The sequence below is a fragment of the Cervus elaphus genome, chromosome 28 (assembly GCF_910594005.1).
Source record: "Cervus elaphus chromosome 28, mCerEla1.1, whole genome shotgun sequence".
NCBI classification, from domain to species: Eukaryota; Metazoa; Chordata; class Mammalia; order Artiodactyla; family Cervidae; genus Cervus; species Cervus elaphus.
Window position 1 is genome coordinate 42,739,589 of NC_057842.1, and position 14,153 is coordinate 42,753,741.

The 14,153-nt window shown below is 46.2% G+C and overlaps 1 protein-coding gene across 1 annotated transcript in view; it reads right to left on the bottom strand.

Annotated features, from left to right (window-relative positions):
* LOC122685359 overlaps positions 1-14,153 on the bottom strand; it is a 185,834-nt gene that overhangs the window by 5,392 nt on the left and 166,289 nt on the right. Inside the window, exons 39-46 of the mRNA XM_043890064.1 lie at positions 9,823-9,972; positions 9,202-9,255; positions 8,383-8,550; positions 6,233-6,385; positions 5,855-5,986; positions 5,106-5,258; positions 3,688-3,897; positions 1,882-2,002 (exon numbers count right to left, since the gene is read on the bottom strand). Of these exons, the coding sequence (XP_043745999.1) occupies positions 1,882-2,002; positions 3,688-3,897; positions 5,106-5,258; positions 5,855-5,986; positions 6,233-6,385; positions 8,383-8,550; positions 9,202-9,255; positions 9,823-9,972 (1,141 nt within the window). The remainder of the gene's footprint in view (positions 1-1,881; positions 2,003-3,687; positions 3,898-5,105; positions 5,259-5,854; positions 5,987-6,232; positions 6,386-8,382; positions 8,551-9,201; positions 9,256-9,822; positions 9,973-14,153) is intronic.

The window sequence follows — 14,153 nt, forward strand, 5'->3', positions numbered from 1 at the left end:
CTCTCGGGAAGGAAGAAATTTTCCTTTACCCTTCTAGGTTCTTTTGGCTGGTCTAAGAACTCAACTGATACGAGATTAACAGGAGAAAATCACACAACAGTTTATTCGCCAACATTCGTTGGATCATGGAGAAAGCAAGGAAGATCCAGAAAACATCTATTTCTGCTTCATTGACCACACTAAAGACTTTGTGTGGATTACAACAAACAGTGGGAAAATTCTTAGAGACCTTGCCTGTCTCCTGAGAAACCTGCATGCAGGTCAAGAAGCAACAGTTAGGACTGGTCATGGAACAGCAGACTGGTTCAAAATTGGGAAGGAGTAGGACAATGTTGTATGTTGTCACCCTGCTTAATTAACTTATATGCAGAGTACATCATGAGAAATGCCAGGCTGGATGACTCACAAGCTGGAATCAAGATTGCTGGGAGAAATATCAACATCAGATATGCAGATGATACCACTCTAATGGCAGAAAGTGAAGAGGAACTAAAGAGCTTCTTGATGAGGGTGAAAGAGGAGAGTGAAAAAGCAGGGTTAAAACTCAACATTCAGAAAACTAAGATCATGGCAACCAGACCCATCACTTCATGGTAAATAGAGGGGGGAAAAGTGGAAGCAGTGACAGGTTTTATTTTCTTGGGCAAAATCACTGCAGATGGTGACTACAGCCATGAAATTAAAAGACACTTTCTCCTTGGAAGAAAAGTTATGACAAACCTAGGCAGCATATTAAAAAGCAGAGACATCACTTTGCCAACAAAGGTCTGTATAGTGAAAGCTATGGTTTTTCCAGTAGTCATATATAGATTTGAGAGTTGGACCATAAAGAAGGCTGAGGCTGAAAAACTGATGCTTTCCATTTGTGGTGCTGGAGGACTCTTGAGAGTCCCTTAGACTGCAGGAGATCTAACCAGTCAGTCCTAAAGGAAGTCAACCCTGAATATTCACTGAATGGACTATTGTTGAAGCTGAAGCTTCAAAATGTTGACCACCTGATGTGAAGAGCTGACTCACTGGAAAAGACTCTGAAAGATTGAAGGCAAAATGAGAAGGGGACAGCAGAGGATAAGATGGTTAGATAGCATCACCAACTCAACGGACATGAATTTGAGCAAACTTCAGGAGATAGTGGAGGACAGAGGAGACTGGTGGGCTACAGTCCATGGGATCAGAGAGAGTCAGACCTGACTTAGTGACTGAACAACAACAAGCACATAGGAGAGGCCTAGGAAAACTGAGTAATTTGGCAGCATTCCTGAAGCTCTCAACTTAAATGCCATCCTCAGCTAAAGACAGAAGAGGATGTTGAGGAGGGGAAAGTCAGTTATGAGAGGTTACCAGGAAAAGCACAATAAATAAGGGTAACATTGTTACACAGATTTGTCTTTTCCATAAATTTCTAGAGATTTGGTCATCCTTCTCTTCTTTGTACTGAAAAAAAGAGATGCTCTTAAAACTGTAAACATTTTGTACAAAAGGGAAACTCCCTTCCCATGTCTGCTTTTTCTCAAAAATAATCAGCTTAAAACTTTATGCCAAAGAGACACATTAGGATGGCAAATTCTACTCCTCTATTCTCCTAAGGTGTTAGCTTGCTTCAAAATCTAGTGATGTACTCAGTCTTCTTTAGGTGACATATTTCAACTTGAACTAGTTTTTATGATTGAAACCTTTTAATACAGAATATCAATACTCCAAGGTGAATTAAAATAGAAAGTTCTAACTGCAAATGAGAATAAAGGTTCATTCATTCATTCAACAAATATGAAGCACTCCCTTAATAGCCACTGGATTGTTATCATTAGTCCCCAGGACCCTCTTTCAATCCCCACCCAAGACCCTGGGAGCTTATTCTACCCAGAGAGAGGGTATCCTTACCTCCAGGTGAGTTCCTTTGGGTGGAGGATTGCTCAGCATCATTAAGCTGACTTTGTAGCTCTTCTACCCACTGGAAAGCATCCAGCTTCATACTACGCTCATGGGCAAGCCGGCTTCTCACCTGAGTGGAAAAGTGCTTGAGAAGCAGAAATGCTTTTGGGAAGCAGAACTGTTCCATCAGTTCACTGTGAAGGGTGTGGTAGGGGGATTGCCAGGGAGAGTGTGGGACCAAAGCTATCCCAGGAATATAAAAAAATTCCTGGTCAGGCTCAACTGAGCCTTACGAAAATCAGCAGCACCAGGAACGTCAAGAACTTAATCAGTGAGGAACAGAGGCAGCCCTTGGAACACTTTATCCCCTTACAATAGAAGTTTACTCACAAAAGTTATCTTTTATCAGAGGAGAAGCAGGGAGGGGAGAGGAACCAGTTCACAGAGGACCTTGTAGGCCAAGCCCCAGTGCCTGTGGGACCCCTGCATGGCTTCAGGCAAAGATTTGATCTCTCTCCCAGACCTCTAAGTTCCACTAATCATCTGCAGGGAATGCACTGACCACCATCTCCAGGCCTGACACAAGGCCCACGTCCAGAAGACAACTTCATGTTTGCTCTCCCCTTGCACCCCTGACCCAGAGTCCACTGGTCAGAGAGTCTCTATGTCCAAAGTGACTCGTCTGCATAGATCACAGGCATTTTTTTCTTTTTAAATTTATTTCTTATCATCTCCTAATTGTTTTTAATTATGAAAAAGTAATAATGTAACAGGTTGAATAGTGTCTTCCACCAAGTCATGGACACCTGGAACCTCAAAATGTTACCTTATTTGAAAATAGTTTTTGTAGACGTGATTAAGATGAAGTCGTACTGGATTAAAGGGAGGGCCCTAAATCGAATGCTGATGAATTCATAAACAGTGGAGCGAGCACAAACGCTCACACAGAGAGATTTAGGGAAGAAGGCCGGATGGAGAAATGCAGCTGCCCGTGGAGGGACACCGGGGACTGTGGGCAGCCGCCAGCAGCCAGGGGAGCCACGGAGCAGGTTCTGCCTGAGCCGCCTGGAGGGACCCACACCTTGATTTCAGACTCTGGCCTCCTGAACTGTGAGAGGTTACATTTTTTAATCCTTTTTTGGTCATTTATTTTGTAAAATTCCCCTTACTGACTTCCTTCATTTAACCTGATTTCTGTTTCCTAATATATCTGGGGAATTAATTGACTTATTTGTTCAATGAATATGTGTGAAACACCTGCCCCAGAAAGTGCTGTTTTGGTTTTTTTATTTCTCCTTTTGTGTTGAATTTCATTCTGTGGTCTCCTTTGTTGGAACTTGCATTAGTCCACATGTACATTATTTCCTTTTTTTTTTTTTTTTTTTTTTGCTGTGGGGTATATTGAAGAACATGCTGGGTCTGGAAACCACTTCAGCCTTTCCTTTTTTATTTCTACAATTCCAGAAACACCATGAATAAAATTCCCTTACAATAATACTTGCTGCTTTTCCAGATTACTTGTCAGGACTTTCTAAAAGATCCCTCCTAGCTCAAAGATTAGAGCCATGTGGAAATACGCTTTCCAAGTGGGTGACAAACATGCCAAGATTCTGGGCCTCATGGCACTCAAGCCACCATCTTTGCTCACAAGCAGCTTGAACAATCACCCAGGTATAGATATTTCCATTTCCCTGTTGTTCCTGGGAGTGACCAAGGTAAGGAACACTGCTGTGGAGGCAAGAGAGGTGTGGAGAGGACAAGAAGGAAACCACTCTGGCTGGTGCGCCCTGACTTGCTACCTCTCACTGGAGTTACCTGTCGGAGTTCTCTCTGAATTTTCTTCTGCTGCAGCTGGCCTAGTTTAGAAGCCCTCTTGGCATCTTCAGTAAGGAGCTGCAGGTGCTGTTCCTTTTGCTCCACATCCTTTAAGAGCTTCTCCATGCTGGTCGCTTTCATTAAATCCAGCTGCTGCCTGCGGAGAGCTTCCTGGGTCATTCTGTGTTCTAACTCTTTCAGCAACTGTGCCTGCAGCAGGAAACAGCCAAAGGAAAGGAGAAAGGCACATGGTCTTTCTCAGCAGAGGGAATGACACGTTGGCCAACACAACTGTCCCCTCAATTAAAACCCAGGGGCAGAATCGTGTGACGTGTTCCTGGGTTCAGGTACTACCTCCCAGCCATTCTGTCTTGTCTTGTGCCAACCAGCAGCAAGGCCAAACAGTCATACTTACTACAGACTGCATCTGCGTGTCGCTACACCTTTATCACGTGATAGCAATGGAAGGGCTAGACCTGGGGAGAACGGGGCGATGCAATACGTACAGAGAGTGGGCAAAGCAGGCACTAATCTTGCCTCTGTTTTGACTTCTAGAAAAGTCTGGGAAAAGCCAGGTTGCAGATGGTTGAAAAGAGCAGTAATAATTTGGTTCTGTTCTGAAATTTTTCTAATCAACAGTTACCAGAAGGTTGATCCTTACTTATAATATTATGTTAATAATGAGGATTAATATTTGTAGGGTGACCTCACATAATTATACATCATAGCTCACTGGCACACCATAATGGAGGAATTAGGGTCCAAAAGGAACAGATTATATTTTATGTCTTAAAATACGCCCAGGCTGTTTCCTAGGCTGTTATTTAAACTCAGCTGTTGTCTCTCTAAACCTAAGGTCTCTGCTTCATTTATGCTCAGAGGGTTGGCACAGTTATTAAGAGCTTAGATTTTAAAAAGCCTTTATTTTGGTGCCAGTTCTTTAGAGCAGCAGTAACGTCTGAAATTAAGATTTAGTGTGGGTCACCAGGAAAGGAACCAAGACTCTCTGCTTGGGGCATAATGCTGATGGCTGGACCACACTCATAGAAAACATTCTTGGAGCATGAAAGGAAGGTGTTAGAGGCAGAGATTCAGACCCCCAGATGCTCTCTGGGTAAAAAAAAAATACTCAGAGAAACAGAGAGAGAGAGAGAGAGCGATCAATCTTAGATATGAGCAGTATTTCACCATTTTAGCCAAATATGAGTAACAACAAAAGCCTTTTGGCCATGCCCCTGATCTCTGGGCTGGAAAGGAGGGAGAAGGGAAGCTGGGGTCCAGGCCCTCTTTCTCCAGCAGTGCCGTCTGCTCAGCTTCACTCTGCGGCACTCTGGTGACTGCTACAGGCAGCTCAGTCACGTCTCCTGGCCAGAACGTGTTCACAGAGAGGGAGGAAGAGGGGTTCTGAGCTCAGATACCTGATTCTCCTGCTGCCTGCGCATCTTCACATTGTCCGCCTGAGCCCTAGCCAGGGCCTGCCTTAGAGCCAATAGCTGTTGACGAAATAAAACCACTTCTTGTTCAGCCATTAGCTTGATGTTCAAACACTCTTTTTTAGTTTGCACAGCTTCCTGTGAACATCCCAAACACAGTAAGGTAGGATATGAGTTTCCTTTCCACATTTTCAGTTTCACAAGCAGTCTCTGAACCATCACCCATCATTCTTTGAAATTTCTGGAAGCATAGAGCTCCCGCTGGCCACTGCCTCCTTAACTTCAGTTAAGAACAGTGTGACAGATCAGAGTAAATAAAGACTTTCGGAAACAGTAAGTCAAAGTTTCCAAACCACTACTGATATGTGCTTTGGTTTCAATTTTCCTTAAAACAGATTTTCAACTTACTGTTACTGCATTTCCCACTGATAATCATGTTCGAAACCCAAAGATTTGCAGTGCTTTGACAAAGTTTGCCAACTCCATCTTTTCCCTTTCCTTGTGCTAAACTCTCTGATCTGTCCTCTCATTTGTTTCTTTGCCATTTGCTCCTGGCTGTTTCCTATTCCTCCCCAGGCTCTGATATTGCCAGTTCCCAGGAAATCCGCAACTGTCAGATTCTTTAAGAGGGTCTGTCGGTCTTGCTCCCTGACGCCAGCGCGGCAGCTGCATTCAGGGAGGCCAGTGCCACCCTTCCCCCTGGCTAGGCGGGGCCCCCCTCCCGCAGCACTCACCTTCTCAGCCCTGCTCAGCTGGCCCCGGAAGTGTGCCTGCTGCACCACCAGCCTCCAATGGCCCAGGCTCCTCAGCTTGCGCACCAGGGCGGCCAGGGCGCAGTTGTCCTGCTCCAAGGCCTGCAGCTGCTCCTGCTTAGAAGGCTCAATTTCAGAAAAGGCTGCCCTCTGCACTTTTCTCGGGAAGGACATAAATCCTAATGTCAGAAACATGCCTTCCAAAAGATGAGACAATTGTGCAGTGGGCCCCACTGCCCTTTTAAAATGCCTGATACAGGCTTTCTCTGGGAAACAGAACAGGAATGCAACCCAAGCAAGCGGCAGGGTCAGACGCTAGGATGAAGTGCTGATACCCCACTCTTAAGTGAAATCACATACTTTGGCTGGATTTTCTTTCATTTCTTCATCAGGCCTGGCAGAGCCCCACTTCTTCTTTAGGCTTTTCATGTTGTCAATCCCTTCTGTTCTTACTTCGCCGATGAGCTCACACACTTTCTGGATCAAATTAAGCTGATTCTCATCCAACTTCTCCTGCAAAGTGCAGACTCAGGTTTAGGAAGGGCAGTTGAGGAAGAGTCATTCTGCCTTCTAAAACTCAACTTTTAGGAATGATTTCACATTAAAACGTCATTGACCAAACAATTACTCCATCGGGTATTGTCTGAAAGTGTCACTTGTGGCCCCTTTAGTCCTTTAGTGTTGTCCTCAATCTGCAGGGCTTCATCATCTGCACATCTTAGAGCCTGTGGTTGTCAGACGCCAAGGAGGCAGAAGAATGGGATGTCACAGGTGGAAAAGCAAATCACCCTCCCATTCCCCCTCACCAGAAACACACACAAAGGGTTACTTGGGAATTTGAACCTAGGGATTTTTGCTATGGGGTTTACTCAGCAGAATCTGAGCAGATAAAACACTTTCTATGAGCCACTAACAAGGAACTCCATTAAAATAGACACATTAGAGGAAGGAATCAGGCCGGCTGCCTTCCTCTTTAGGCTGCAGCACAAATCTCATTATCAAACAGCCTGTTCGTTCTGAGTGGCTGTGGCTAACAGCTTATGGTGAAACAGTTTGCTCACTGCTTAGTACAACTTGAAGACCCAGAATCCTTGGGTAAGGAGTGACTGTAGGGTATCCTGTCACCTCTGAACCACTTCCCTAGAGGGGAAACAGGAGGTTAGTGCCAGGGAGACACAGCAGAAAGCTTGGCTAGTGACCACACAGCAAAATCTTCACCACCTTCTTGGGACCCTGGGGTAAAACAGGGATTCCTTACCTCCAGGGGCTTGTGCAACTAGTTGAACCTGAGATAAGTAGAGAATTTCTTGTCTTGGAATCTGACAGAAGCTAAAAGGAACCTAAGAAATTTTTTTAACAATTTCACACCTGAAAGATGGCTTAGTAAATTCTAGACTTCACTGTCTGCTTACACTTCGCTGCAGTGCCACGCCCAATGCAAGTTGGTTTGGATCCCTTAAAATTTGTAAGCACTTTATGGACACTTCACAGTAAGAAGCAATGTTCAGTCCTCTCTGGAATAACCAGATAAAGGCAGAGAGGCTCAGTGGAAACTCCTCTCAATGGAACAAGTCCAGGAACCACCCTGGAATCCCCTGGGAGGAGGGAGTAATGGAAGGACCCACATGCGGCTAGCTCTGGGGAACATCTGATAGCAGGGAAGGGGGCAGATTTGGGGGGGGGGGTATGGCTGTACTGAAATTCTCACTTGTGGGGCAGCTGGACCAGGGTCCATAATGGCCTGTTTTAGGCATGGGTCTCCATCTTACAGCTGCTCAGAAGTAGCAGGGAAGGGGGCAGATTTGGGGGGGGGGGGGTATGGCTGTACTGAAATTCTCACTTGTGGGGCAGCTGGACCAGGGTCCATAATGGCCTGTTTTAGGCATGGGTCTCCATCTTACAGCTGCTCAGAAGTCATAAGACAGTGACAGGCTTCCACGGTGCTGTGGGCACATGTGCACCCATCACTCCTCTTCTGAGTGGACCTTTACTGACAGGTCAACAGTTCCCTGACACTGTATATGCCCAGCTAGTGGGAGTTTTGAGGGTTGTAAAATTTTCAAAAGCTGATTCAAATTCTGAATCTGCCCAGTGAGCTTCTCGGAGGTAGCTGTTGTTACCTACTTTGGGGCTTGGCCTGGCCCAGGGCCCTGCCCTCTCCTGTTTTAGATGGTCATTCAGTAGACAAAAGAGTAACATAAAACTGTCGGGGTTTGGGAGAAGAACTCCCCCTTGCCTCAACAGCAATCAGATGGTAACAATGCAGTAGAGTGAGGAAAATAGCAAATACCTAAATTATTTAAAATTCAGTGTCTCTTTTGGTAAAATAACGACCTCCCATCGCTGACTCACTTTCTTCAGTGAGAGCCTAGAGCTGGAGCATTCTTGGACCCAACAATCTCTTGTCACAAAGCCCACTCTGTTATTAACCCCTCTGTATAGCCACCATGGAAGTCAGGTACACCTGGGTCTCCATGGGACTGTCCAGACATCCCACCCAGGTCACTTACTTTGATGTGCAAACATGTCACAAACAAAGCTTGGACTAATGCTTCATATTCTTCTTGGACCTCTTTTCTAATTTGCTTTTTGAGATTTAGATTCTCCTCCTCCAAATCCGTGAGTCGGGCTCTCAGGGCAGTGATTTCCATGATCATATTATGACTGAGTTCTGCAACCTAGTGGCAAAAATATTATTTTTCTTAATGGGAAATAACTCAGGAATTCCAAATAGCCACTGCAGAAAGAGTTCTTTGTATATCAATGTTGAATTGGCATTCTGCTTTGGGCCCAATGAAGAAGGTGAATATCTTGTGCAAGTACAGGCAGAAGAAGCTAAGGAAGGTTCAAGGGTCCCAGAACAGTCCCAGACACATAGTAGGTGCTCAATAAATGGTTGACGAATGAATGAACTCAGAAGAAATGCTACTTAGGCACTTTTCATATGGAGAAAATACTTCAACTGTCTTGGCTTCCATTTCCAAACTGGCCTTCCCTTGACACCTTAGCCTAACTACCTTTTCCTCAGATGGCATGCTGACCTGAGAAGAAAACACGCCCCCCCCCACCACAACCAATAACAATAAAAAGAAAAAACAAAGCAATAAAAAATAACAAGAGTCACCAAAAAAACTAAGGGAAAAAAAGTCTCATTGCTTAAAAAGTACAAACACACTCTTTGGATGTCTCTGCAGGGGACCTGTCATTGACAGCATTTCTACAGGAAGAGGCACAAGAAGATGAGAGCAGCATGTCCCATGTCTCACTACTGCTGAGACTGTGGATTTGAAAAATGGAGAAGAAAGCTTTTAGAGTAATAACTGGCCTACCTGACCAGCCTTGTCTTCAGGTGGACTTTGACCTCTTCGTATAATGTCTAATTCCTGAAGAGGAAAAAACAGTGCACCGCCGAACTTTTATTCAGTACAACATGCTCCAGACTTCTCTTATTTGTGTTACTGGTGCTTCATTTTGAGATCTGCAAGCTCCAACTGGAGCCAGGACTATAGTTGTTGCCCCACTGCACTTTGGGATAGGATCTCATTTTAAGATGGTCTCATCAGTGAGACCCACGATGCGCATCCTGAAAACAGTTTACTCAGGGATCCTGGCTTCTTGCTGGACCAGGAACAGCACAAAGTTCCCTGTGTTTGCTGAGAGTGGGAAGGTCAGCTGAGGATCTTCTCCAAAGGGCCAGCTGCCTTGTTGTTCACCTCTTATATTCCCCACTAGAAGCCTCCAAAGCATACAACCCAGTGCTCCTGGGGCCATCACCAATCCCAGCTGAGAAGACCAGAGCCCAAGGAAATAAGCCAATAAGAAAAGAAATTTGGAGAGTACCATTTACCCTCAGTTCTTACATTAAGAACACCTCTTGCATTGTGGAGTCACTCCTGGGCCTCCCTACCCACACCTTCCCCGGTGTATTTCTCATCTGTCTGGGAACATACTTGCTCCTTCTGGCAGAGCTTCTGTCTAACGTGCTCCAATATATGCTCGTAACACATGGAGTAGCTCTCGAAGTTGCTGCGTTCTCTGGCCATCACATCACAACCCAGGGAAAGGAGGCAGGCCTCAAGGTGGTCTTTCCTGAACGTGACCTGAAAGGGAAGGGGCATCACTCACAACAGCCACCCTAGGGCAGCGCCACCACACAAGTGCTCACGGCACACGTTGCTTTGGCTCGCGGACCCACTTCCATTCATCCTCCATAGGAAAACATTGGCGTCAGCCTTGCAAGCTTCTCTTTCAGGTCCGGTCCTAACATCCGCAGGGTCAAGGATAAGAGTACAAATGAGACATAAAGAACAGACTTATGGACACGGCTGGGTGGGGGAGGGGAGGAGAGGGTGGGATGTATGGAGAGTAACACGGAAACATACATTACCATATGTAAAACAGACAGCCAATGGGAATCTGCTCTGTGACTCAGGAAACACAAACCGGGGAGGGTTGGGACGGGGAGGGAGGTGGGAGGGATGTTCAAGTGGGAGGGGACATAGGTAAACCTATGGCTGATTCCTGTTGCTGTTTGGTAGAAACCAACACAATACTGTAAAGCAATTATTCTTCAATTAAAAGAAAAAAGTACAGATGGAGGCTCACATTCCAGATGTCTAAGTGTCTTAAATATTTAACGGTTATAAACCAGACTAACTATTAAACTGAAAATGTTTAATTCTTCCACTTTGACAAACAGACCTTCAAATGACTTGGGAGACCAGGTTTGATTTTATCATTCTTGGACAACTCTGAGTTCAGTGCTGAGATATGGTTACTTGGGGGAGAAGTAGGCCCCAACGCATAGTTTACAGTTTGACCCTCTCGCTCTCTACCTTTGCCCTCACATCACATGGTGGGACTGGTTGGGGGGAGGGTTGTATATGTGTAAGCAGACAGCCCAGCTGTCCCTGCCCTTGCACAGCTGTCCTCGTCTACGCCACAGGCCAGAGTGTGCACACAGGTGGTGAGGTCCACTCTCTCTCTAGGGAGGATGATCTGGGGACAAGGCCCTGGATTCAGGGAATCCATGGCCCCAGGTGTCTGGAGCATGGTCCAGAAGGGAGGCCAGGGATCTGAGTGGGTGCATCCCCTTGGCTGTGAGGATTTCCTGTGGGGAACAGTAGGGCTGGAGCAGAGCCAGAGGGGCCTCTGAAGTGGGGCATCTGACAGGGGCTCCTCTTGCCTTGGCCTAAGGGCCATAGTGCTCACTCTCTAGGCTGTCCCATTTCTTCCCTTTCAACACCTTTTTGAAGAAATGGCCATTAAGGAACAGAGGAAAAGTCTACCCCTCCAAGGCAGACTTAGTTTTAGGTTCCAAGAGAAATGGGAGCCAATATGTGGGCAGTAGGGCAGATCTACCTTACCAGCACCTGCATGTCCACGGGAGGGCTTGCGTGTCTCTGCATGTCTGTATCAGCCAGTGTGCGGTGTCCATTTGTATGTGTGTCTGTATTCACAAGTGCATGTCTGTGTGTGTCTGTACCTCTCTGCGTATGTTTCCACCTGTGAGTATCCATATAGGTCTCATGTGTCTCTCTGCATGTATCAGTAAGTGTGTCCGTGTGTGTGGGGCCCACTCCAAGACTCAGCCTGCTCACTTGATGCAGTGACTACGTGTGACACCTCCAGTGTCAGGACAGCTCTAGGCTCCCTGGAAGTCTGCTGTAGAAACTAGGTTCCCTTCCAGCCTGGGGTGGTCCCCCTGGCTCTGATTTGATTATCGTGGTGACACCGTCCCATCAGTGCAACCTCCGTGCCATTGACCTCCGGAGAGAGCAGAGACAGGCTTTGCCAGCTGAGTTGTTGAGGCAAATTAACAGAGGTGGCACATAGTGACAAAACCCAGTACTGATGGAGTGAGAAAAATGGTTTGCTCATCACTGCTGATGGGAGGGGAAATCAGCAAGGTATTCTGGAGGGTGGACTAGCAGCATCAATAAAAAGATTTTAAAATATTCATGCTTTTTGACCTAGCAATGCCTCTTCTAGGAACTTATCTTTAGAGAATGGTAAAAGTTATACACAAAAATATATGTTAACAGATGTTCTTTATAGTAGTCCTTCCAACAGAAAAGAAAATTGGAAACAACCTAAAGTGCTTCATAATGGAAAACAGGTTGAATCTGCTCATTCATCTATACAGGGAAATACTAAACAGCCACCAAAAACTGTAATGTGGATGTATGTTTGTTGACAATGAAACATATTTATAACATATAGTCAAGTACACCATAACAGAAAGGCAAATAGAATAATCTTATTTTGTTTAAAAAGTACATGAATTCTAAAAAGTTACAAATAAAGCTTGGAAGGAAAGGCACCAAAATAACAATAGTGGTTATCAATGAGGGTAAGCTAATGAGTGTGTTTTCTAATACATATTTCTATTTTCTAATAGACTCACAAAATGTATATATAATTAAAATAATTAGATATAAAATATATGTATTAATAAAACATATATACTAATTAAAAAATAGCAAAGCTTTGGTAAAAGTTATCAACTGTAGCAACTTGGCAGGAATGCACTCAAGACACGCAGAATGGAATGTCTTAGAAGATGTTATTGAGCTGAAGCCAGGCAGTCAGGGGTGGTGCTCAGCCTCCCTGCCTCACTCTCCAGGGCCTCCTCAAGGGGGTCCCTCAGCTGAGGGGGGTGAGGACAATTCATCCTGCCCCTGGCAAGTAAGCAGTAGGACAGCCAGAGTCAGCTGCTGCCTCCAAGGCAAAGGATACCAAGATTCCATCCCCTGGACCTCGTCTTCTTTATGGTGACAGGGCCAAGGCTACGTGGATTAGCATCCACAGAGGAAACACTTCTCGGACGGAGTACAATGAAAGCCTGAAGACTTGAGAAGTCATGAGACTGCACTGGCAGCCAGCAGGGTGTGGCCAGTGACCTCAGCCAGGTGGGTGGGGCCCAGTGCTTGGAGTCAGCCACAATTGACTCACCCCTCACTGCCCTGGGCAGCAGTGCCAGTGTGCCAACAGGGCCTCCACAGCTCTTCAGCAGGGCACACTTCTCCAACTAACCCTCCATAACCACTGCAGATAAAGGATCCCAAACAAACAGAAATGCAGGCTCGAACCACCGTGGCCCTCTGCCATCCTCTCTTAGCCAGCATGCTATTTGAACCAGCCCAGGTTAAGGAAGCCTTGGGTGAGTCCATGTTATACCAAAGAAGTGAGAATGGCCAGGACTACCCAGAGCATCTCCAGAGGCCAGAGAAATTGTGTTGCTTCCTTCCCTGCAGTGGCTCAACTAAGGCCTTAGGAGCCTGGGCTGAAAGATCAGCTCAAAGGGATGGCACACAGAGGGTGAGTGTGCGGGCAGGGAGAGGCATAAGGGCCCCGCCAGCACACCTGCAGTGGGCACTTGGAATGTGGACCATGTCTGAGCTGGGCAGACAGGCAGCCATGGCTGACAGGTGACAGAGAGGTGCAGGGAGACTCCCAGTTCCCAGCAGTCCCTCTCTGCACATGATCTTTGCTTCTGCAGACGGTGCCCAGCCCCCCAGAGCAGCAGTGGAGCCGCCAGAGAAACATCTATTGTGGGGCTGGAGCCTATGTGCTTCTCTTGGCACAGTCCTTCTATGAGGTCTCAGAGAAATTTGCTTCTCAAAAGTTGTTCTGCAACTCATCCCTGCCTTCCTTGGCCACTAAGAGTCAGCTTAGTGTCAAAGTGCAGCATCAAGGGCCTTCATCTGCCAACTTCCCCTCCAAGGCAGGCCCCTGGGTTCCATAAGAACCAGAGTGATGACCATTGGCCTGGTGCCCTCCAGGTGTCACCAACACTTAAACCTGAACTGTGTCGGATGGCTGGAAGAGCATCACAGTGTCCCATGGATTCTTCTGGAGACCCAGCCTGGGTGAAGGATGGCAGGTGCCAGGCCTTGTTATGGCAAAAGTCTAACCCTGCTGGAACAAACTGTGCTTCTCATAGCAATCCATCTAACATCAGGCACACACACGGCGTTTTGATGATATTTCTAAAACCTACCTCTGCTGACAAAATGCTTCAGTGACTTCCCACTGACTCTGGGATGAAATCCAAACTCATAAGGCTTACACACAAGGCCATTCAGCATCTGGCCCTACTTATTTTTACAACGTCCTCCTCTGAACTCTGCTAGAACTCCCTTCCTAGATTGCTGCCTTCCCTCCCCTGCCCTTTTTCATCTGGCCAATACTGATTTATGCTTTATAACTTGGCTCAAACAATATCTCCTCCAGGAATTCTTCCCTGACTACTTCCCATCCCTCCTCCCCCTAGCTAGGT